This window comes from Setaria viridis, chromosome 3 (genome assembly GCF_005286985.2).
Source record: "Setaria viridis chromosome 3, Setaria_viridis_v4.0, whole genome shotgun sequence".
In the NCBI taxonomy this organism is placed as follows: Eukaryota; Viridiplantae; Streptophyta; class Magnoliopsida; order Poales; family Poaceae; genus Setaria; species Setaria viridis.
The window spans coordinates 12,163,984-12,187,759 of record NC_048265.2 but is presented as its reverse complement, the minus strand read 5'-3'; the positions used below and the strand labels follow the sequence as shown (position 1 = coordinate 12,187,759).

General features: G+C 45.6%; 3 protein-coding genes and 1 long non-coding RNA gene across 4 annotated transcripts; 3 read left to right on the top strand and 1 right to left on the bottom strand.

Moving 5' to 3' along the window:
• The first annotated feature begins 3,207 nt into the window (after positions 1-3,207).
• On the top strand, positions 3,208-8,638 carry LOC117848718 (protein STICHEL-like 4). Its single transcript, XM_034730240.2, has 6 exons — positions 3,208-5,186; positions 5,462-5,681; positions 5,944-6,489; positions 6,580-7,219; positions 7,625-7,685; positions 8,286-8,638. Exons 1-6 carry the CDS (start codon positions 3,447-3,449, stop codon positions 8,376-8,378), a joined length of 3,300 nt encoding a protein of 1,099 aa, XP_034586131.1. The 5' UTR covers positions 3,208-3,446; the 3' UTR covers positions 8,379-8,638.
• Positions 8,639-8,740: 102 nt separating this feature from the next.
• Positions 8,741-10,303, top strand: LOC117849044 (F-box protein At5g49610). Its single transcript, XM_034730649.2, has 2 exons — positions 8,741-9,711; positions 9,762-10,303. Exons 1-2 carry the CDS (start codon positions 8,864-8,866, stop codon positions 10,033-10,035), a joined length of 1,122 nt encoding a protein of 373 aa, XP_034586540.2. The 5' UTR covers positions 8,741-8,863; the 3' UTR covers positions 10,036-10,303.
• Positions 10,304-12,521: 2,218 nt separating this feature from the next.
• LOC140222150 (F-box protein At5g07610-like) lies at positions 12,522-12,944 on the top strand. Its single transcript, XM_072292352.1, has one exon. It carries the CDS (start codon positions 12,522-12,524, stop codon positions 12,942-12,944), a length of 423 nt encoding a protein of 140 aa, XP_072148453.1.
• Positions 12,945-18,317: 5,373 nt separating this feature from the next.
• Positions 18,318-20,385, bottom strand: LOC117848719 (uncharacterized). Its single transcript, XR_011897664.1, has 2 exons — positions 20,041-20,385; positions 18,318-19,941 (listed from the first exon to the last, which is right to left on the bottom strand). It is a non-coding gene; the product is annotated as an uncharacterized lncRNA (long non-coding RNA).
• Positions 20,386-23,776: the final 3,391 nt, after the last annotated feature.

Here is a 23,776-nt window from a genome sequence, read left to right as displayed (position 1 = left end):
TAGTTTTTTAGCTTGGGTATTATTGAACCGATTCTTAAATTTACTTAGCTAAATTAGAGAGCTATTTACCACCACGTGTTGAGGGCCATCCATCGATCTCGATGCGTTTTCACCGGACGATCTGGTCAATGAGGAGCAACACGCTAACAGCAAGCTTCAGCCGTTGACTCGCGTCGAGCTCAAGTTATCTCTGCCCTCTGCGCTCTGTCTGGGGGTGTTTGGATACGAGGTGCTAAACTTTAACAGTGTTACATCGGATATTCGGATGCTAATTAGGAGGACTAACATGAGCTAATTATAAAACTAATTGCAGAACCCTGTGCTAATTCACGAGACGAATCTATTAAGCCCAATTAATTCATCATTAGCAAATGGTTACTGTAGCACCACATTGTCAAATCATGGACTAATTAAGCTTAATAAATTCGTCTCGCGAATTATACTCCATCTATGCAATTAGTTTTGTAATTAGCCTATGTTTAATACTCCTAATTAGCCTCCAAACATCCGATGTGACAGGTGTTAAACTTTAACATGGTGTTCCCAAACACCCTCGCAATAGACCGTGCCCTCCAACTGGATTGGAAACTGAAACTCGAGTGGAGGCAGAGTCGGAATTCGGAAAGCTGCGTGGCGTGGGTCGTGACGTTTCTCCTTTTCAGTGCCATGGCCATACCAGACGTGTCAGACTGTGCCGGCAGGGGGCAAACTGCTCGTGCTATTTCTTGCTCTTGCAAGGATCCTGCCGTTTCCCGCGATCGCATTGCAGTTGCTGGTTCGCGAGCTGAAACTTTTGCTGCGCACACACCCAGCCAGCACGACGAATCGACCCGATCGACCATTTGGATCAGACTGGACCCGTCGGCAAACATCCAACATGAGCAAAATCTGTCCCGTCACGCCTTTCCCTGGCCCCCGCCGCTGGTGTCCTGGCGGCCGTCGCCATCTCCGTCTGAATCGCATTGGACGTTGGGGCCTCTTTAATTGCTCCAAACTCCCAACTTTGACACTATAGAAAAAGAAAATTTCTTATCATATCAAACTTGCGGTACATGCATGAAGTACTAAATGTAGACGAAATTAAAAACTAATTGCACAATTTTGTTGTACTTTGCGAGACGAATCTTTTGAGCATAATTAGTTAATATTTGGACAATAATTCACAAATACAAACGAAACGCTACAGTGTGCTACAGTATTACAATAGTGATTTTGCATCTCCAAAGTTGGGCAACTAAACAACACCACGCGCGCGGGACACCAGGGCAAATCAATCATTGTGTCCTTCAATTCAACACATATTGCTCTTCCGTTACGCATCGCGCTCGCGCCCGCATTAAAAATTCGAACATCCGATGGGCGATCGGACGGTTGGCGGGTGGCGATGATTGCGGCGGCGGGAACATGTGGGCGAGGACGAGTACGACGAGGAGACATGGGGTCGTCGCGCTGGTCGTACAGTTCCGTACGGCACTGTGCTACACACTGTGATGCAGAGCCGGTCATGAGATTGAGGCCCGATAGGAACGTAGAACTCGGAACCTTTAATATAAATATTATAACAAATATATAAAAAATGTTATTCATAAATACTTAAATGTATCTAAAAGCAATATTCATATCAAATTATTTATACATATTACCTTAAAAACTTTTCTAACATTCCTCGATGCAAAGTCACTTATGATAGGTTGATGTCAATCTCATCCAACAATTTCTTCTCGATGCATAATGTTGCCAAAGCATTTAACCTCATTCAACTTTGAAAAGCTTCTTTGGGCCGATGCGACAATCACAGGCACAGTAAATAAGAGTCGGTAAGCAATGAAGATATTAGGATAACAATCCACATCTCTGACATGATCGAAAATCTCCATAGCAGACATTACGCCATCTGGCAAAGTGAATTTCATAATATTTAATTCAGAAATAAGATCATATACCTCAACATCAGATGGACCATCAAAAGAAAAAAATTCTACAAATTTAGTGCAACATTCTTCAAGTTCATTATCATTTAATGACTTCAAAGTGCTTGAGCTCAATAAAAATCCGAATATATCTAGACGACATGATATCACATATTGCTGAAATTATTATAAATACACAATAATTATAAATCAGTTGAGATTAAATAACTTGCAATAGTGAATTAATAATTAATGGTATGGAGGATTGAGGAATTGACAATCGAATCATCTGATCACAGAAGCGAATTGACGATCTCCTATCTGATCTCCGCCCGTTCGCCGTTCTGCCGAGGGGCGGCAGGCGTGCGATGCCAGCGGGAGAGAGGATCAGCGGCAGGATGAGGCGATAGGGATGAAGGGGTGCGGTAGATGAATTGGACTCCTTTTTTAACCACGAAGTGGGCCCACCTTAATATCACCTTTTACCGTGCCGCCGTGCCGACCCTCCTGTGATGGGAACAGTAATGCATGATCTGACAAGTGATCATACGGCAATGTAATGCTACATTGCTACTACTAAAGTACCAGTACAGTAGTACTCTCTGGTTAGTTGAGGGTGCGGTGGTGGCCAGAAGTTAGTGACGTGCTCGCTGTATACGGGTCATGGAGCATAAACGCGGCAGCCGGCAGCCAGGTCAAGGAGATGCTGAGCATCAGGAAGTGCACGGAGAGATCCTGGAGCCATAGAATACTGGAACGAGCCTTCTTCGTAACTCGCAGATTTAAAATGTGATCTTACCCATCCCTGCCCATGTGAGGGTAAAGAGGGAGGCGTTTTTAAACCGTAGCACGAGACAGGGTAAGAAACCAAAAACAATCATGGAATCGAACAAAAGCGCATGGCTGCAGTGCGCGCCGTTCCTTTTTGAAGCCGCGTCAGCTCGGTTTACACGCGTGGATGGACAGATGACACAACCGACTGCAGCTCTGCACCGCTCATTTTGCTTGCCCACTGAGACACTGATGCTCGGAAAAAGAATGGAATCCCGTGGTTCGGGAAGCAGCGTTTCTAGCCGAAGAGCAACTCCGACAGAGAACACTTCAGGTCCAGGAAGCAGAGTTTCTAGCCTCTCCCAATCGTGGCCGAGCCATGCGGATGCGGATGCGGATGCTCGTAACGGTGCAACGTGTTAGCGACTGCGACGTATAGATCCATTGCGGAATTGCCCAAACCACCAAGCGGGTAACGGCCGAAATCCTGCTATTCCCAGATCGGCCGTGGCAGCCGCGTGCTCTGCGGTCCCCTACGCCTACGGCCACGGACACGACGTCGCCCTCGCAGGCACAGCCAGTCCCGCACCCGGCCCGAGGGAGAGGGAGGTCGCGCCCACCTCCCCGCAACTTGGCCACCACCACCACCACCATCTCGGCCTTGCCGTGAAACGCTACGCCACTCTCTAGTCCCCGCCGACCGAAGCGCTAATCACCAGTGCCCCCGAAATGGTCTAAGCCGGAGGGAGAGTTCGAATCCGCGCAATGCCGGCGCCTGCAGCGCCCGACCGGGCCGCGGCGTCGGTGGCGGCGGGGAGCAGTGGCGGCGGCGGCGGCGGGGACCACCTCCGCGGCCACGCGCACCTGACCAACTGCATCCACCTGCGCCACCACCACGCGCACGCGCACGGCGCGTCCGGGCGGAGGCGCAGCCCGACGGGGTCCTCCGCGTCGGCGTCGGCCGCGCTGATGCGGGACCTCCTCGCCCTCCAGCGCTCGCGCTCGCTGCGGGACCCCTCCACCCGCCGCTCCGTCGACTCCGCGTCCAACAACAACAACAGGGTCGCCGCCGACCCCGACGACGACGCCGACCACCCCGACCGCTCCAGCCGCGGCGCACTCAAGACCCTCCTCGACCAGCTCGCGGAGAACCCGCACCCCAAGCCCGCCCGCCGGCCCCGGCGCCGCTTCAAGCGCGGGGCCGGCCGGCGCGCCGCCCCCGCGGCCGCCGCCGCCAGCGGTCTAGATCGCCACGCCGCCGCGCCGCGCGTTTCCGTCAACTCCAGCTCCCAGGAGGCCGTCTGTGGCAACAAGAACCTGTTCCGCGCCGGCGGAGCCGACGGCGACGGCGGCGGTGGCGACGAGCTGATGCGGCAGCAGGTGTCGCAGGAGTCGCGCAACGTGTGCGGCATCCCCTGGAACTGGTCGCGCATCCACCACCGCGGCAAGTCCATCCTCGACATGGCCGGCCGTAGCCTCTCGTGCGGCCTGTCAGACCCCAAGTCGGCGTCGGCGGCGCGGAGGTCGGAAGCCGCCACCTCCGCGGCCTCGTGCGGTAATATGAACGGGTCGCGTTCGCACCCGCATTTCCCGGTTACCGCGAGGCTGACTTCCTCGACGAGTTCAGATTCGGACTCTCTGCCTCTGCTTGTCGACGGTGCGCGCAACGGCGTCGGTGGCATTTCTAGTAGCTTCTCTGGGGAGCTCGGGATCTTCTCCAAGAGTAGCGAGCTCGATTCTGACCTCGCGTCCGAGGCACGGTCAGGGCAGAAGTCACGGGGCTCACACCGTGGCCGGCACCGGAGCTTGGCACAGAAGTATGCTCCGAGGACATTCAAGGACGTCGTTGGGCAGAGCTTGGTGGTGCAGGCGCTGTCCAATGCCATTCTGAGGAAAAAGATTGGACTGGTGTATGTCTTCTACGGACCACACGGCACAGGCAAGACCTCGTGTGCCAGGGTATTCGCAAAGGCTTTGAATTGCCATTCTGCTGAACACCCAAGGCCCTGTGATTCATGTGCTTCTTGTATTGCACACAATCTGGGCAAGAGTAGGAGTTTGTTGGAGATTGGACCGGTGGGTAACATTGATCTGGACAGCATCGTGGATATCCTTGATAATGTAATGCTTTCACCCGTGCCATCCCAGCATAGGGTGTTTATAATTGATGATTGCAACACATTGCCACCTGATACATGGAGTGTCATATCCAAGGTCGTCGAACGTGCACCGCGGCGTGTAGTTTTTATTCTCATCAGCCCCAGTCTCGATCTCCCTCATATAATCGTGTCAAGGTGCCAAAAGTTCTTTTTCCCGAAGCTGAAGGAGTGCGACATTATCAACACTTTGCAGTGGATTTCTACTAGCGAAGGTCTAGATGTTGATAGAGATGCATTGAAACTTATCGCTTCCCGGTCAGATGGGTCACTGAGGGATGCAGAGATGACTCTGGATCAGTTGAGTTTGCTTGGACAGAGAATTTCGATGTCGCTTGTTCAAGAACTTGTAAGTTATCCAACAACAGTCATCAAAATTGCTGTTTTGTTCCCTCTTTTATTTTTTCCTTCTTTGCTAAATATTTATAACATAGAAGAACTGTAATGTTCATTTTAAATGGCCAAACTCTCTGTTTTGCATTTCTTTTTCTTAAAGAATGTATATATGGCTTCAAAGTATAGCATCTGACACCTATGCAGAGTGCTGACTAGTAATTTACTACCTTATTAAATTCTTCATTTGAAATTACCTGACAAAACAAAACAATGTCCCCTTGTCCACAGGTTGGCTTGGTTTCTGATGATAAGTTGGTTGATTTGCTTGATTTGGCACTATCTGCTGACACAGTGAACACAGTGAAAACCTTGCGAGATATCACCGAAACAGGTGTTGAGCCATTGGCCCTGATGTCTCAACTTGCTACAATAATCACTGACATCCTTGCTGGCACCTATACATTCGCTCGAGAAAGAGTGCGAAGAAAATTCTTCAAACGTCCAACCTGTAAGCAGCATTGCCCTTTCTTATTAACAAATTCATACTCCAGTCCTTTCTAGTACTAATGGATTGTTTAAGAATATTTCCCCCTGATTTGCCTATTTGTCATGTATTTATATCTCTTCTTTACGACAAGATAGAAACAGTGTTAGTAACAGTTCCGCACTAGTTGTGTCTATCAAACTTTTCTCTCTTACAATCAGTCTTGTTACTGTAAATAGTTGTATTCTACACAGCATGTTTGTGAATTTTTTTATACTGATTTCAGTATCAAAGGATGATATGGAAAAACTACGTCAGGCCTTGAAAACACTCTCTGAAGCAGAAAAACAGTTGAGGGTCTCTAATGACAAGATGACCTGGCTTACAGCTGCTCTTCTTCAGCTTGCTCCAGATAAACAATATATATTGCCAAGTTCATCTCCAAGTACTAGTCTTAATCAGGGTCTGCTTACCCGCCCTGAGGGAGACATAGCAAGGAACTCTGGTATGGATCATAGGGAGATATATGCTGGTAATCATGGCTTACCAAGAGCATCTGATCTTGGAAATCAGCAGTATAGAGATGTTAATCTAGCGGCTGGTTTGAGCAACAATATGGCGAGCAATTACCATGCTGGAAGGAGACCTGGGGAACATACTCCAGACAGCCATGTATTGTCAACAGGTGCTACTAGAGTGAATGAAGGATCTAGGTACAGCAAAACTGATAGTGAAATGATCTGGCAGGCTGTGCTAGATAATGTTCAGTCAGACTCATTAAGAAAATTGCTTGCTAGAGAGGGTCGACTGATTTCTGTCAGCCTAGGCACAGGTAAGATTCACTCAACACTATAACGGTAGCTCGGTAAGTTGGTAACATTTCTAAGATTCTTCTGACATTTGCATTGTTTTGGTCATGCAGCTCCAACTGTCCAATTAATATTCAGTTCTCGTGTGAATAAGTCCAAAGCTGAGAAGTATAGGGGCCACATTCTGCAGGCATTTGAATCTGTTCTTTCTTCTGCTATAATACTTGAAATCCGATATGAATCAAAGGATGATCTGACAGCAGGTCATGCTCCAGTTGTTTCTCCCTATCCTGAGGATGGTTCAAATATGGTATTGAGGAGGTCTTTCACTAAACATAGTTCAGTTTCTTCTGGAGGCGAGAATTTAATTAGAAGGCTTCAAAAAGACAGTGTGGTCCAGGGTGGTAGCTCAAATCAGACACGCTGGATGCAATCTGATCCACACATATTGACTGAAGGCGAAATTATTGAAGTTGGGTCTCAAATGGATTGGCGGGCTGAACCAGATAACAGCATTGTTATGTCAAACAAAAGACAAGAAGGTGACTGGGGAGAATGTTTGTCATCACAGAACCAAGAACCTCCTCAAGGAGGAAGCAATGCGAATAATGAACATGGTCGGCAAAAGAACATTGTGAGAGGCAAGGTATCTCTGGCTCATGTTATTAACCAGGCGGAAGCTTGTTCTCAACAAGGTGGCTGGTCTAGACACAAAGCTGTATCTATTGCGGAAAAACTAGAACAAGATAATTTGTAAGTAATTCCACGCTACAATTAATTCATGTTCGTCCAACTCTCTTGTACTAGTTGAGTAATTTGCAGAAGTACTGCACTATAGGTAAACATGCCTGCCCGGTACTTGTTATTGGTATCTTAGTACTTGCAACTGTTGAATACTTCACTTCAAATGAAAATGGTCATTATCGGTACCATACCATACAAAGTCGGTCATATGCTATCAGACCTGTGAGACCTAACTTCTATCCACGCACCATGCTACGTGATATACTATCATACACTCAGTATTCCATTTAGATACTTGAAACCTAGATCAAGCAGTAGTAGTCTGCATGCAAATTATGTGAAAGTCCCAGATTCCAGATTTCAATCCTCAGAAGATGGCTTTTGATGTATTCTTGAATGTTAATCCATCTGCAGGAGATTGGAGCCTAGATCCAGTTTGCTTTGTTGGAAAGCTTCAAGCACTTCCAGACGAAAGGTAATGATTTTGATGGCATGCTCAGGCCAACTTAATTTCCACTATTTTCCTTTTCTTATGGAATCAGTAATTGGGTGTCATTAATTAATTAATCATGGCATGATAATAAAATGCTAAAATATTGTCACAAATCACATGGTTGTAACACAAAGAAAAAGGTGTAGCTTGGAACTTATTGGTTGGTATCCTTCAAATTTCTCCTCGTACTCCACAATACGGTATCCATTGTTCCAGGTGTCATAAGTCATAAAATGTAGGAAGCAACCAATTGCCAATTAGTCTTAAAATTATTTTTCATAAGACTACTCCTCGAGTTTGCTACCACATAATAGCAGTAACTGTAGGCTGTTGCATATTTTTTTAGTTAATTTCAAATGCTTGTATATCATGGACTATTTGTATAACATACTCCTATCGTTTTTAAATATATGATGTTTAGGACAAACTAATTAGTTTAGTTTTGTTCATTTTAAACTAATTAGCTGTTCTAAATATCGTATATTAAAGCAGGGAGTGTATCAACGCTGTTAGCACGGTTTTTTCTGTTTGTGGTGACGCTTCCCACTCTCTTTCTCTCTGACTCAGCCATTTTCACCGCAGATGTCCGCACTGAAGATCAGGACCCGAAGATCACGAGCTTTATCAAGGCTCGCTTTGTGCGGGAGGTGCATTTCAGTGAGATCTCCGAGATGAAACGTTGGGGGCAGTCGCCCCAGATTTACGTGTAGCTAACTTAGTAGGGATCCATAACTTGTTTTTTCTGTAGCTGTAGCAGCACTTTGTTAGGTGCTATTATGTACTAGTATATAGTAGCGTGTAACATGTAGGAGAATGAGAGAAACACCGTAGCCCATTCTTTTCCGTGGAACGCTGGGAATAATTGCTCCATAATTTGTTTTTATTGGGCAAATGCTCCAGAATTTGTTGATGTGAAGCCAAGGCATTGCAGCAAATTGATCCTGTTTGTGTTGCAGTTAACGATAAAATTGATCCTCTAGCTGTGAATGATAGCAGACGGCGCGCCAGCAGGCGATCCAATAGAGGCTTCTCTTTTAGACTCCAGAGGCCCATATTTTTCTTCTAAAAGCAGAGGCCCATACTAGACTGGGCAAACGGCGACTCCAGGCGAGGGGTAGAGTAGAGGTAGGTGGACCTTGAAGGGCAATTTTGCCAAAACCATGCATAGCGGCCGCCACTTGCGGCTCCACCGCCGCCGCCGCCGCCACCACCACCACCAGGGGATGGAGCGAACTTCCAGCAAGAAGCCGGGGGCGGCCAGCCTCCCCGATGACCTCATCGCTGAGATCCTCTCGCGGGTGCCCTACAAGTCGCTCTGCTGCTTCAAGTGCGTCTCCCGGCCATGGCTCGCCCTCTGCTCCGACCCCGGTGTCCGCCGCAGGTGCCCCCAGACCCTGTCGTGCTTCTTCTTTAGCACACTGGACCCCTATCCCAAAGTCTTCACTTCCACCAGACACTTCGTCAACGCGTCGGGCAGAGGCCCGCCCATTGTCGATCCCAGCCTCTCTTTCCTGCCGCCCGGCCACAGGGACGCGACCATCTACGACAGCTGCAATGGCCTTCTCCTATGTCGGTTCAAGGATGTGCCCACACAAGTTGGATCTAGGTATTTTGTCGGCAATCCTGCGACCGAGAAGTGGATCGATCTGCCGGATACAGAACCGATGAAGAGAAGGTATCCGGTCATCCGTTTGGGCTTCGACCCAGCCGTGTCCTCCCACTTCAGAGTGTTTCCGCTTGTGCACGATGGTGACATTTGCCACCGGCAGGATCGAGTCACGGGGTTGGAAATCTACTCGTCGGGAACTGGTGGATGGACATACACGCCGAGCGAGTGGGGTGATGGGATTAGAGTCTTTGGTAATTCAAGAAGTGCCTTCTTTAACAGCACTCTGCATTTGACAACCCTTGATAATTCAGTGATCGCAGTGGACACAGATGGGAAGACATGGAGAAAAATCCTTACTCCGTGTAACTTCGATACCATAGGGCTGTCTCAGGGGCGCGTGTAACTTCGATACCATAGGGCTGTCTCAGGGGCGCTTGTATGCTGTGAACTATGGTGAAGTTTGGGTTCTCGAGGATTATGTGGGGCAACAAGACCCTAAAGCATACTGTCAGTGCACCAGAGCTGGATGATATTTACATGGCTGTGCATGCAATCCATCCAGAACATAGTTTGATTTTCCTTACCGCTGGGAACATGAGAAGTCTTATGTCATATGACATTGATACTGGGAAAGTGCATGCTATCCATACTCTTGGGGAAAACTTTATGCACAAATATCCTTATACTCCCTGCTTTTCAAAGTGGTTGCCAGAAGGACACTAAAGTAAATAAAGCTATTGTCATTACTTCAGTTCTATCCTCAGAAGTGTTTGTTAGAAGGAACTCAGATAATCTAGTACCGGGGTGGTGGCTTGGGTCATAAGTTTACTTCAGTTCAATGTTCTCATTTCACTTCACTCAAAGGCATGTCTTCTTGTCGCTGCGGATAATGTTGGGGGACTTGGCAACCTTTGAAGAATATGTACGGAAGCCTTGTGATTTGTACTGTCACTATTTCAGTTTACCTACTTGGTTGCACTATTTGCTTTCATCTACAAATTGTTCTGAATATGCTCTAGTTCCTCATATGGCGAAACATGAGTAAATCTATTGAGCATGTTTGGCAGCCAGCCACGGCTCGCCACGCCGTATCTGTGGCAGCTGCCTAAGGTGCGGCGCCGAAAATCGGCGCCACAACTGCGGCGCGCTGGCAGTAGAAAAGGTGATGGCGTGCCTTAACTTATTCACCAACCAAGCACACGCCTGCATTTTGTGGCACTGCCACTGTTTTGGCGTGGCTAAGCGTGGCCGAAATCCAAACACGCCCATTGTCTATGTTATAAATTATGTGTTTTTAGCTCCATTTCCTATGTATTTTGATGGAAGTACATCTTCAGGATGCAATTTCCTATCCATCAATGTTAGATAACGAATGTGATTATCCTTGCTTGCATAGGGTAGTTTTACACTCAGTTGGTATTTGAATTGCATACAACTTTGTTGTCAATTGATGCCTGGATTGGTCTTTCTGTTTTGTTCCATATTCACATGAGATGAAGAAAGATCAAGTTCTTTTAATACTATCTGCATAGTTTTTCTGAGCTGTGCGATCTGGATAACTAATTCTATAGTATCCCTATGTTTTAGACTGACATTTGGGTACATGCCTACATGGTTTTGCTGTTTGTCTCTGTCATACTTTCAGTCATGTGTGTTTATTCTCGTTCGTATATAGCTGTCTGTGGCTGACAATTTTTGTCTCAAATTCTTGAGTGTATCATCTCATCGGCACCCACTAGCTAACATGGGATAAATTATAATTTATAGGACCGTCCTGTTATCTTTGAATTAATCTGTGTTCTTCTCTATCTAAATTCATATATGAAATGCTTTTGTGCTCCAGGGTTCTTTATGTAATTATTCCTTCTGTAGTTCAGTATGCTACTTGCTACAATATATGTTGATCCAGTATATTGATCAACGATTCAATGGCATGAATTTATCCCTTTCACTATTCTTCTTCAAAAACTGTTGTCTGAATATTACACAGTTCTAGAAGAAGTCCTATAATTTTTTTTTGCAAACTTACTGTTTTTTTATTCTGTTGAAACAACCAAAAGCTGATATAGTATCCTGATTTGCTTATCATTATATCTTGTATGACAGTTATGGCAAATGACATTTGTGCTTCCTGATATGAATACATGCAGTTTGTGCTCGAACGATTTGTTGTGCGGTCTTCTATAGTCTTAAAGTTGTTCTGTGCACTGTTTTCATTTCATAAGTTTTTTTTATGCGACTTGTACAGTGTACACCGATATGATTGATTATGTGTGCCTCAAATCTGGACAGGGCACGGTGATGTATGTCACACTGAGAAAGCTGCAAGTTTCGTCTGTCTCCTCTGGATTGATTTTCTCTTATGCTGCATCTTTCTTGTGTAACGTTTGCCCCCTTTACACTACAAGGTAGCACCCTGATGATATCTGGAGATTTTGGCACGTTTGACCAAACAGAGGGACATTTATGAAACTGGGGTTTATCAAAATATTAGTACTGTAAGGATCCTCTTCAAATGGTTTGCATGTGTATGCCTGTTACCGGTTAGCGATCCTATATGCGTGTGTGTCCAGTTTCAGCCTTCGAGGGCGATGCTGCAAACCAGCAGTCCACTATACGTTGTTTCAGTACTGTTCGAAAGAGAATAATTTCAGTGGTGTTTCCTCGAAGATTTTAGATCCAATGCTTGACTGCCTGTTTATGTGCTAGTTTATGTGCTAGCCTCGTGCAGTTCGACGACGGAATTTGAAGTCACTCCATCTAGTGTTGCCGGGTGTCGTGCAGTACGGTGGGCTAAGAGCAAGTACATTACTATACGGTGGGTTAAGAGCAAGTACATTACTACATGTTAGCAATTTCATAGATCGTCTGATGCAGTGTCACGTAGGATTTTTGATAACGTGAAGGTGAGAGAACGAGGAGAGAGAAAAATGTTGTTTCGCAAAACAACCACCACATAAGGTAAATTGTAGGATCTCAACAATCATTGTAAGATTTATTGTTGTCATGCAACTCATAATATTTCTTTTTTCATATGCACAAATTAGAAAATTATATAGCTCTACCAGATAACTTAGAAGACAACTTATACATGTTGCCTGTTGAATCATCTCAAGATTACGTATTGATAGGAGACTAATGAACTCCTAGCCCTACCCATCCTCGGCAGTTGCAGATCGGTTCCCACCGGCCACCGCCATTACTTCGAGATGGAGGTGATGCCCGCGAAGATTCCGCGCGCGGCCAGCCTCCCCGACGGCCTCATCGCCGAGATCCTCACGCGGGTGCCCTACCGCTCGCTCTGCCGCTTCAAGTGCGCCTCCCGGCCGTGGCTCGCGCTCTGCTCCGACCCCGGCGTCCGCCGCAAGTGCCCCCAGACCCTCTCCGGCTTCTTCTTCCGTAGCAAGGAGATCTACCCCTCCGGCTACGTCTCCCACTTCGTCAACGCGTCGGGGAGAGATTTGCCCATGGTCGATCCCTCCCTCTCCTTCCTGCCCCCTAGCCACAGGGACGTGGCCATCGTCGACTGCTGCAATGGGCTCCTCCTGTGCTGTCGCCTGAATTTGCTCTTACTAGATGTGTATGCATCTTGCTATTTCGTCTGCAATCCTGCGACAGATGTTCTCAGATAAAGACAAACTTTATATCAAAATTGTATAGCTCGACGAGACCTAAAACTTTGTAGTTCAAAAGTTTTTCATTTGAGATTGTTTAGTACTTCAAAATATTATTATAACTTCTCTAATTTTGAAATCTAAAACTTTTGAAGTTTCAAATGGCTTCTGCTACATCAAACTTGTAGAGCTCGACGAGACCTAAAACTTTGGAGTTGATAAGTTTTCAATTTGAGATTGTTTAATACTTCAAAATATCATTATAAGTTCTCTAGTTTTGAAATATAATTTTTTTAAATTTTCAAATGACTTCAATTATAGAGAAGCTCTATATCGAAATTATAGAAGTCGACAGGACCTAACACTTTGAAGCTGGCATGTTTTTCATTTGAGATTGTTTATTTTAGCACTTTGAAGTTGGCATGTTTTTCATCTGAGATTGTTTATTACTCTAAAATATTATTATAAAATATTATTATAAGTTCTTTAGTTTTGAAATCTACACATTTTAAAATTTTCAAAGGTCTTGGGTCATAGAGAAGCTTTATATGAAAGCTGTAACACTTAACGATATCTAAATGTATATAAGTATACAATAAATAAATGAGTATATGCGTGAGTATATGTTACTCCCTTCATCTAGTTATGATATGCGCCTAAGCTAGGAACGTAGAGACCAAGGTGAAGTTAACGAACCAGGCTGAGGTTTACTCTCTCCGTCCGTTCCATCCAGCGCTCCAAGGAAAATGCTTCGTATCCCACGCGTATTGATCGCTGCCTCCCGCGTAACCCGGCCAGTCTCTCCCTCACTTTCGAAATTTCACCCGCCATCTCCGCAATCTTCCTCCCTTCCGAAATTTCACGTGCCCAAACGAAAGAAACCCTCAGCACCGCTTCCAAATTCTCCATGGAGATTTGATCGCCCGCTTAAAGAGAGATAAAAAATCAAATTTTTATGGACGCGTCATCATCGATCAAAGTTGAAATTTTAGGAAGCCTACCTCCTTCCATCTCGCCTCTGATCCCTGACCTATATATATATGCCGCCATGGGTTTGAAGGAAGTTCATTAGTTCACCGGCCAGCACTACAGCAGCTTCCTCTAATCCATGGCCTCACCATCCCTCGACCTAAACCTAGAGCCACCAGCTGATGATTTGGATCTAAACCATCCCATCCTCAATGATTGGGATGGCATTGAAGATTGGGATGGTCCTGCCCATGAGCTCGACTACGACTTTGTGTGGCCTCTTCGTGCTCTCCGTACAAACCAGGAACCATAACGAGCAGCATCAATTTGGAGACCTTGTCCAGCTCCCTGTGGGAGTCAAAGATGCTAACCTTGGTTGAAGCGAGTTGGAGTATGGCGAGAGCGACATGGGCTTCAATGGCAACGGCGTCGGTGACTTGCGAATCCAGCACCTCGGTCTCACCGGCTAAGGAATCGACAACGTACCAAACGTCTTCAGATTCTTCCACGTCTACGGCACCGGTGACCGTGATCTACTCATCTTCTTCATTGCTGGAGTTGGGCACCCAGTTCACGCCACGAACGAGTCCATGCTCCATTGAAGGAAAGTGTTGCTAACCTGCAGTGGAGAAAGTGAGAGTGTAAAGAAGAGAGTAGCTTGGCTTGATGAACGGTACGGGAAGAAATACGTGAGCGCGCTCGGAGGCGAAGTAGACGGCCTCGACGCAAGCGCGGACGGGAACCGAACTGGGCTGGGCGTTGCATTGAAGAGGTAGACGGTGCGTGCGTGCAGCTCGCGCGATCGCCCCGAGGCGCGATCGGCTCCAACCGGGAATACACAGATCATTCGTGGACACTTTTTATTGTGAATGTATGATTATATGTGAATGAGTTTAATTGATGTATTTTTTGAATACAAACTTTTTCATACCATCTTGAATAAATACAACTTTATATCAAAATTGTAGAGCTCGACGAGACATAAAACTTTGTAGTTGAAAATTTTTGCATTTTAGATTATTTAATAGCTCAAAAATATATTTTAAAATAAAAAATGGAAAAATAGTTGTAGCGGCAGGTGATGGCATCACCCGCACCTGGAAATAATTTCTAGGAGCGGGTGATGGCATGACCCGATCCTAGAAATTGTTCTGTGCAAAAAAAAATTATAACTTTTTCATACTATTTCGGATGAAGATAAACTTTATATTAAAGTTGTAGAGCTCGACGAGATCTAAACTTTGTAGTTGACAACTTTTTATTTAACATCATTTGATGGTCCAAAAAATCATTATAAGCTCATGAAAGAAACACGTCCAACCACGTCATCGATCCACGACTTCCAAACGAAGCATTCTTATTAGCCCAACCTCAATCCAGAGTCCAGAATCCCTCCGTCCCTATCTTATCTTCTTCTTGATATCTCCTCTCTGCCTCTCTTACTTCCCCTTCCCAATCTCTCTCTTTCCTCCCTCCTGCGAAGACTAGCGAGGGCCTCGGAGGTGTGGCCGGCCCCAGCTCGGCTGCCATGGGCGGCGCGGGCGCACGGCGCGGCCGCACGGCGTGACCCGCCCCTGCGGTGGGGCACAGGCGGTGCGGCCGGCCCCTACGGTGGGGCAGGGGCGGCGCAAATTGATGGTGGGAAGGGCTGGGCGCCGGAGGGGCCGCAGCGCCGGTGAAGAAGAACAAGCCGCCGACGCCACTGGTTGCTCCGTCTGTCATCCACGAAGGCCACGATCCGTCGAGGGTACCTCTCGAGCTGCTGTGCAAATCTCTGCATCTGCATCCTATAGCCAATCAGTATTAGTAGGGAGCTTAGCTTGTACCTGATGTGTTACTTGTACTAGCTTTGTGGTCGATCTGCTAGCTTATGCTCAATTTGTGACCATGTACTTCGATTCGATCCATGATTATGACTAGTTTACCAAGATTGGTTGTTCTGAACTTCTGTTTTTACATCTGAGTGGTTGAAAGTGCATTTGGCCCCCTAAGTGGGTTTTGGTGTTGATGACCTGCATGATTAAGGGACTAATGACTTTATCAAGTAATTGATAGGTTTTAATTCTAAAGAAGTGTAAAGGTGTATGAAAAGAACCTCAAGCAACCCAATTTCAAAGAAACAATGGTGTTGAGCTCAAAAGAAGATTTTTCTATATTTTCTAATTTTGAATTTGAGTATAGGAACACCGTGCTATAAAGGGGGATGCGAATGGATAGCTTGAAGATGTTAAAGTACTCAATTGAGATGTTAACCATCCTTGAGAGACACAAATCACTCACCTGCACATTTGTTTTCTCATAGATTCTGTGAGTGTCAGAAGTTCCGACACCGGCCGGAATTATTCAGAAACTTCCGACCGGGGGTCCTCGGCCGATTTAATCTAACAATATGGGAAGTTCCGATCCTGTGTTGGAAGTTCTGGTAATGGCCACCAGAAGTTTCTTAAAACTTCCAAGAAGAGGCTCTCAGCCATTTTAATTTAACTTCGTTGGAAGTTCTGACAGGCACATAAACGCATTGTAACAGCTAGTTTTGGGGGCTCGGGTATAAATACCCCCTCAGCCCCCCATTTATTGCTGCTGAACAACCCCGAGCCAAAACACCTCTTGAGCATTGAATACACCTCTCCCACTCCCTTTTGAGCTAGATCCTTGAGAGTTTGAGCTAGGGATTGGGTGAGAGCAAGATTGAAGGTGTGAGTCTTGAGGATTTGAGTGTAAGGTCCAACAAGTTCATCTCAAGAGCACTTGAAGCATCTTCGGCCTTTGATTCGTGTTTGTTACTCTTGAAGCTTGCTTCTAGACGGTTAGGCGTTGCCCGTTTGAGCGCTCTCTTTGTGTGGTGCGCCCGGGAACGTTTGTATCACCCCATCCTTCGTGGATTCATAGTAAGTGACTCAATCCTCCTTTGTGGTTGATTGAGAGAGGTAAAGGGTTAGTGAGGACCCGACTCTTTGTGAGCTCCTCAACGGAGACGTAGCTTCCTTTGTGGAAGTGAACTTTGGTAAACAAATTCTTTGTCTGAATTGCTTGTTATGTTTCTATATTTCATTTTGACCTAGAAGCTGGATTTGAGCCGATCTATAAATTTGTGTGGTTCCTTGCATATCTATCATATGCAGTAGTCTATACACTTCATTTACAATCTTTTGATTCAAACCGAATTGGCAGATTTAGGTTTTATTTTGAATTTCGTTCAGCTCACTTTCTACTATCGAAAGTTCTGACCCTGTAACAGAAGTTCCAACCCGTCGGAAGTTCCGGCACAGCGTCAGAAGTTCTGGCAAATCTAATACCGCTGTGAAGTTTTTCAGGAAAATTTTGAAGTGAGCCTATTCACCTCCCTCTCCCCTCTAGGCATCACAAGATCCTTTCAGTGGTTGATTCCCGTGGGGTCCGTCGAGGTTCGGGGATCGACAGGGATGGGTAGAAGTGGCGTGTGGTTGCGGCCGTCCGTACAATTTTTTAATTATTTTTTTAATCGATTTGTAGGGGCGGGTCATGGTGCCACCCGCCCCTGAAGATAACATTTCCGGGAGCGGGTGATGGCTTTACCCACTCGTGGAAATGCAATTTCCAGGAGCGGATGATGGCGTCACCCACCCTTGGGAACGGCTTTATAGGGGCGGGTGATAGCATCAACTGCCCCTGGAAACGGCTTTAGGGGCGGGTGTGTTACTCGCTCCTGCAAACAACTATTTGTAGCTGTGAAAGTCAGGAGCGGGTAGCACATCCGCTCCTGCAAATTCCATTTCAACCACTCCTGGAAACCGTTTTTGTAGTAGTGTGATTATCGACTATCTGTTTGGGTTCTCAGAGGATTATGGTAGACATGAGTGGATCCTAAAGCAAACTGTCCAACTGTATAGATCCCCGAGTTTTACATGGTGCATGCAATCCATCCGGATGATAGCTTGATTTTTCTGCCTGTGGGGGGGGGGGGGGGGGGGAACTTCTTGCGTCATACAATTTCAATAACAATAAATTGTATGCTATCCGGATCCTTGGGCAGAACTCTATGCGTGCATATCCTTACATACCCTGCTTCTCAAAGTGGCTCCTGTGAGATGGACACCAAAGCTAGAGAAATTTCACACTTGCGTGCTCGTTATGTCTATTGTCTAGTGTGATGGTTTGGATAGCTCGCAAAAGTCTACTTCAGCTCTGCTCGGTGATCTCATCTATCATGCTCAAAACGCAAAGGCATGCTTCTTACTGCTACCGAACAATGTGGGGTAGATTTTTAAGGACATGTAATTAAGCAAGCCTTTTTGGTGGGTGCAGTTATCTCGGTGGAGCTATTTAGTACTCCCTCCGTCCCAAACTACTATTAGTTTTTGTTTTTCTAGATGCATAGCTTTTGCTATGGATCTAGATATACATATGTGTAGATACATTGCAAAAGCTATGCATCTAGAAAAGTCAAAATGAATAGTAATTTGGGACGGAGGGAGTATTAGATAGTCTACAATTTTTGTAAGGACATGTATTTGTTTTCATCTACAATTTTTTTGTTAACATACGTTGAAAACATGAATAAACCCATTATCTCTCATTATCTGTAAACCCATTATATTATCTCCCTTTGGAATCAGATCTTGGAGAGCTTGCATTTATTGCTCGAAAAAAGCATAGTACTTTGAGTCTAGCTAATATTTGCAAATTGCTTAGGAAAAGGTCAGCTAAAAATAGAGGAAAACTGAAGTTATACAAGAGTTGGCTTACACATTTCTAATATGTTTAGGAGCCCATTATTTGCATGTAGATGTAGTTGTATATTAATATGGCCTTGTATATACATGAATCTCTCTCGCACCTTGGCTAATGCAGCATTTAATTAGTATCACCATTGCTTTTGCTTGTCATCCTACTTGCTTTGTTGATGGCCCTCCATAATGCTGTAAGTGTTCTTTGTCTGATTTCTTTTTCATGTAAACTAATTAACTGATTCTAGATTCCAGTGACAAATTTGCTTTCATAATATGATCAGTAGGGCACCATTGCAAAATTCAGTGAAGTCTTCAATATTTTCTGGGAAAACTATTTATCATTCATGGGCAAGTAATTACTGGGTTATCAGCTCAAGCGTCTGCAACATTTGAGGCAGCTGCTGCCCGGGTTCTCAAAACCAAGCAGGCTGTTGGGCGTTTGCAACAACCTGTTGTCAGTAGATCATGGTCGTCCTCACTGTATGCCCAGAAAAATGACACCATAGCAGTGAAGTGAGCTTGGACAGCTGCAACAATTAAGCTGGGCTACCGCACTCCCTGCTTGTTTAATATGTTGCCAACCTCCCAACACTGCTAGGATGAGGGCGACTGTGATCTTCATTTGAGTTTGATTAACAAGTTCGCGGCTCCTCAGAATTTGACAGCCTCAAATGTTGCAAATTGTTGAGCGGCTGGCCCAGTAGTCCAGGTCACTCATGAAACATGCTGAGTTTTTGGCCAAATGTTGCATAGTTCCTTGAAATTACTATCGCCATATCGTAGGGGCAATTTTCAAAATTAAAAGAAGATACCGAATTAGTAGAAGACATTAATCTGTTGCAAGAAAAAGTGGGCAAAGAACACTAGTATATCCAGCAAAGGAATAAAATAAAAGAACCGCAAGGCTGGATTGAGAGAGGATAGGTATTGCTACACTACTATATACTGCTTTGTCTTGGTTGGCTGGTGCCTGGAGGATGGAAGAGACTACTAGTAATGTACGGTGCTGCACTGCCTGTGCATTAGTTGCTTGTGGCAAGAGAGGTAGAAGCAAGAAGTGTAACTGGCTCCATGCCTCTTCCCGACATGTCCAATGCGCAATCCGATCAACAGTTGGTAGTCTGGTAAGTCTATCTAAAAGAACATGGGTCGCTGGGAAGCTAGTAGAGTATATCAAACTGTACAACTGAATTTTCTGTTGTGAGGAAAAAGGAATGATTTTGCCTTTGGCGACAGAATGAGGAAACTCACATGCCCAAAGATGAATTCGCTTGTTATCTTGAGAGGTTGGGGTCAGCAGGGTAGCTTCTTCGATCCATTCTAAAGGCTGAAGACACCTGCAAGCTAGTCTGAATAATTTCAGAAGCCACTATTGCCAGATTCATATGTACATACAACATACAGTTAATTACCGACATAAGTTCCTCACTGGGTACCTAGCTGATAATGACAATCATCTGAACAGTCTGTTAGTTGTACTCGCATTGCAAAGCCATCCCACACGGTTACACCGTGTATATGATATTGGTGCTTAATTGGATTTACACACAGCTTGGTCAACTGTCAGATCATAAAAAGTTACAGAACCGTGAATCGCAGGGCAATTCTCCTTTGGCACGCATGGCTATTATGCAGCATCTTCAATTCCAAGCTACCTTACCTCCATCCAGTAGCGTACCTATGCATGGCTGCATGCCTCCGTGCCAAAGGAGATCTACCCTGTAATTCATGCTCGGCACATGTGGACATGCCAACTAGCCCTCCCATCAAGTTTATGAACTCTGACGCTCACTGATGAATGCGTTTTCGCCTTGACCTCGTTTATATAGCGCACCATGGAACGGCATATGCTCCGAGGCCGAGGACTATTCTCGAGGAGCTAAACCTTTCTTGCAGGTGGTCTCTCTATCCGGTTCCCTTTGGAATGTGCTCGTGGAATGGTCCTCTTAAAGTTAGCCAACCTGCTGCCTTTTGCTGATGTTCAGTACAACAACTTTTGTGTAAGTTCATCCTGTAAGGCAGACACGGTTACCTCTCAGGACGCCAAGCCAAACTATTTCTGTTCAAGTAATGCCACAGATTCAGAAGCAGGTGATTGCACAGATAGCATTTAGCATGAAACCAAGCTGGTCTTAGCAGAAGCTACCAGTAGAGAGAGACAGGTAGTATGTCCACACAGATATGAATAGATTTTATTCTTGGATAGCCGCCTTATTGCCAGCTTTTAACTGAGATGTTGCTGTTGAAATCACCCTGGCGTTCCACATGGAGCCAAGGAATCGTTGATGCATATATGCTTTTGGTTCGTATGGATTTGCTTCTTGCTGCTACAAGGGTACATTCCATTGGATCTTCTCTATTCGGGCGCAGTTGTTGAGGTAAAAATCACGCATCGTGCATGAACGAAATACGGCTATATACCTAGTCACCTACGGTTAGTTTCTTCTCTAAAAATAAACAGGTAGCTCTAGGGAAACTGTTAAGGTAAGAAAAATATCGGTAGCTCATATGGCCTTGAAGACCGCTGCTGCTGCTGAGGCTAGGCACACGTTCCTCCACGCTTACAGCTGCTTTCTGCAGCCAGCATATGCCGCAGGACCGGCATATCCAGGAGCAGTTTGATCAAGAACACGGATCAATGACCACCACTAACCTCTATACCAGCGCATGCAGTCAGATCAGTCGTCAGTCATGGCCAGAATGATCAAGCGCCCAAAGTCGACAGCAGAAGCCATCAAATGCAAATGGCAATGAAGCCATTGGACATATAATCAAGCCTGAAATATCTTCATGCATCGTTCATCAGAAAACATGTACTGTTTTATCTTCACAGCTTGTGCTCGGAATAATGCCGATTCGATCTCTTGGGCGCGAGCTGGGCGCATCCGTGCGCGCGCGACTGCGTGTCGCCGCCTCGCCGTGCGCCTATAAATACGTGAAACCTCGGACGTGAAGATCTCAGAAGAGGCAGGAGCCGGCAAGACCAGACGTAGGTAGTAGGGAAGCTGCGGGGTGTCTGACGCACGGGGCCCACGCATTACTGGGTGGGTCTCCTTTGGCAGTGACCTGGCTGATGAGCTACGTGCTGCGCAGTCGCGCAGACACCGCCAAAGGAGAATTGCCCAGCAATGCAGCTTTGAGGCCCCAAGATCATGTGTGTTAGTTTGTGTAGCTGCTGCTGCTGTTCGGTCTCTACGAAATTGCGATCATCATAAAGTTTATTATTATTATTATTATCTAACTTGCATGTTCAGTCTCTACGTACGTTGATGTTGTATGAACTCTTGCATATGTATAAGATCTAACTTGCATCATTTTCTACTAGCATAATGCCGCTACGGTCTGATTGCACTCTCTGATTCGAATTAGCGAGGACTATGTTTCATACATGGTACGGTCTAGCAAGCACCGTAGCGTCAGTGCGAATTGTGCATGGCCAGCATGCACCGCTCAATATGCGAATATTCTATTGCCCTATGTAACTTTTTTACTCTAGTAGTGTATCGGATTTTCTGAACATGTATCGTTCTTCTCAAACCAACAAATAGTACTGTTAGAGCCCAAAAGTGGCAGCAAGCCGATCAGACTGAGACCAGCCGGGGTCTGGCACGGCCAACCGGTCAGACCGGTCTGACCAAAGTGATCAAAATGTAAATTGTACTTAACCATTGCGTAGATCTCATCGAGACGATCGAAATGCATACGTGGAACATCCAAATCGGAGTCCGAATGAGAGAGATATGTCTCTGGCAAGGTTCAGCCCTGTGCTGACCGGTCGGGATGGGCGGTCTGACCGGTCAGTCCAGCCTAATCTAAGTTGGGAGTTGTATTTTGACATGGGATTTATGTAACCTTCTACTCCTACTGGGACAAGACCTCCCCACCCTATAAATATAAAGGGCCACGGCCTCCCAATCGAATCAATCTACAACTTACTTTTGTCTCCTAAACCTAATCCTTTTCCAACCTCCATGCTGTTCATATACTGTTCTCCACGATCATAGAAGGCGTTCTAGGCTTGCTGGTCAACCTAGGGCACGCCGGCGACATCCACGCCCTGATGGGGTCCCTCCCGGGCGAGAGCTTCGACGGCCTTTGCTAGTTTGCTCGTAAACTAGTAGTTCTTTGCCACATAAGTGTGTTAGTTATCCCTTTGCTGGTTTGCTTGTAAATCTAGCCGTCCTCCACCACGTAAGTGTAGTAATTACCCCCTCGAACGACCAGTTCGAGCCAATCCCCAGGAAACCAGTATGACCAGGTTGCTGGACCGGTCTGACCGGCCTGTGCAACATCTTGGCTATTCGGTCTGTTCGTGACCCGCACGATCTAGCGCACTCGTGTGTTGATCAGAAAAAGCGCCAACGTATTTTGGCGACTCCGCTAGGGAAGAAAGATCTGGTTGCTCAAACCGTTCTATCAAACCCTAGCCAAATATCTAATTGATCTACTATTTTGATTTGCTGCTGTAGTTGCATCTGATCTTTTTGGACCGATTGCATCTATACTTGTGACTTTCCATCAGGCTGCTCAAGTCGATTGCATTGTGTTTTGCTTGCTACTACGTATTGAAGATTAAAAGAGAAGCAAAGTATTGGTTATTGGTTGCTTTATCAACAATACCTAGATTTATTTACCACAAGATCAGAAGCATCAAGACCTATGATGGTGGGCTATCCTTGTGTTTCACAAGGATATCAGTACGGCAAGCCCAAGGTACAAGTTGCAAATACCTTATATGGTTATAATAATTATTTTGCAAGTACCATGAATCCTCATGTTGATATTGCTAGATATGATACTAGTAGGCATATTGCATTGGCTAGTCATTATTCAAATGGTTCTACTTCTGCAAATTATAATTCTGAATATTATATGCAAAAGCCATTGTCAAATAATATGCATGCTTTAAATTTTAATGCTACTAGCAAAATACAACATTACTCTCACGCATCGTCTGTACAACAAGTTCAAGAGCCGGTGGGCAATTATCAAGGCCAAACTAACAAAGTGAGTTTGGCCAATTTGTATGAGACATCATATGCTGGTAATTTCAATAATATTCAGTAAAGTATTTCATCTGTATATTCATCGGCTGGAAACTCACAATATGTGATTACACCACAAAACATGCCGGTGAATGAGAAGATTGGCCATGCTAATTCTAGCTATCCG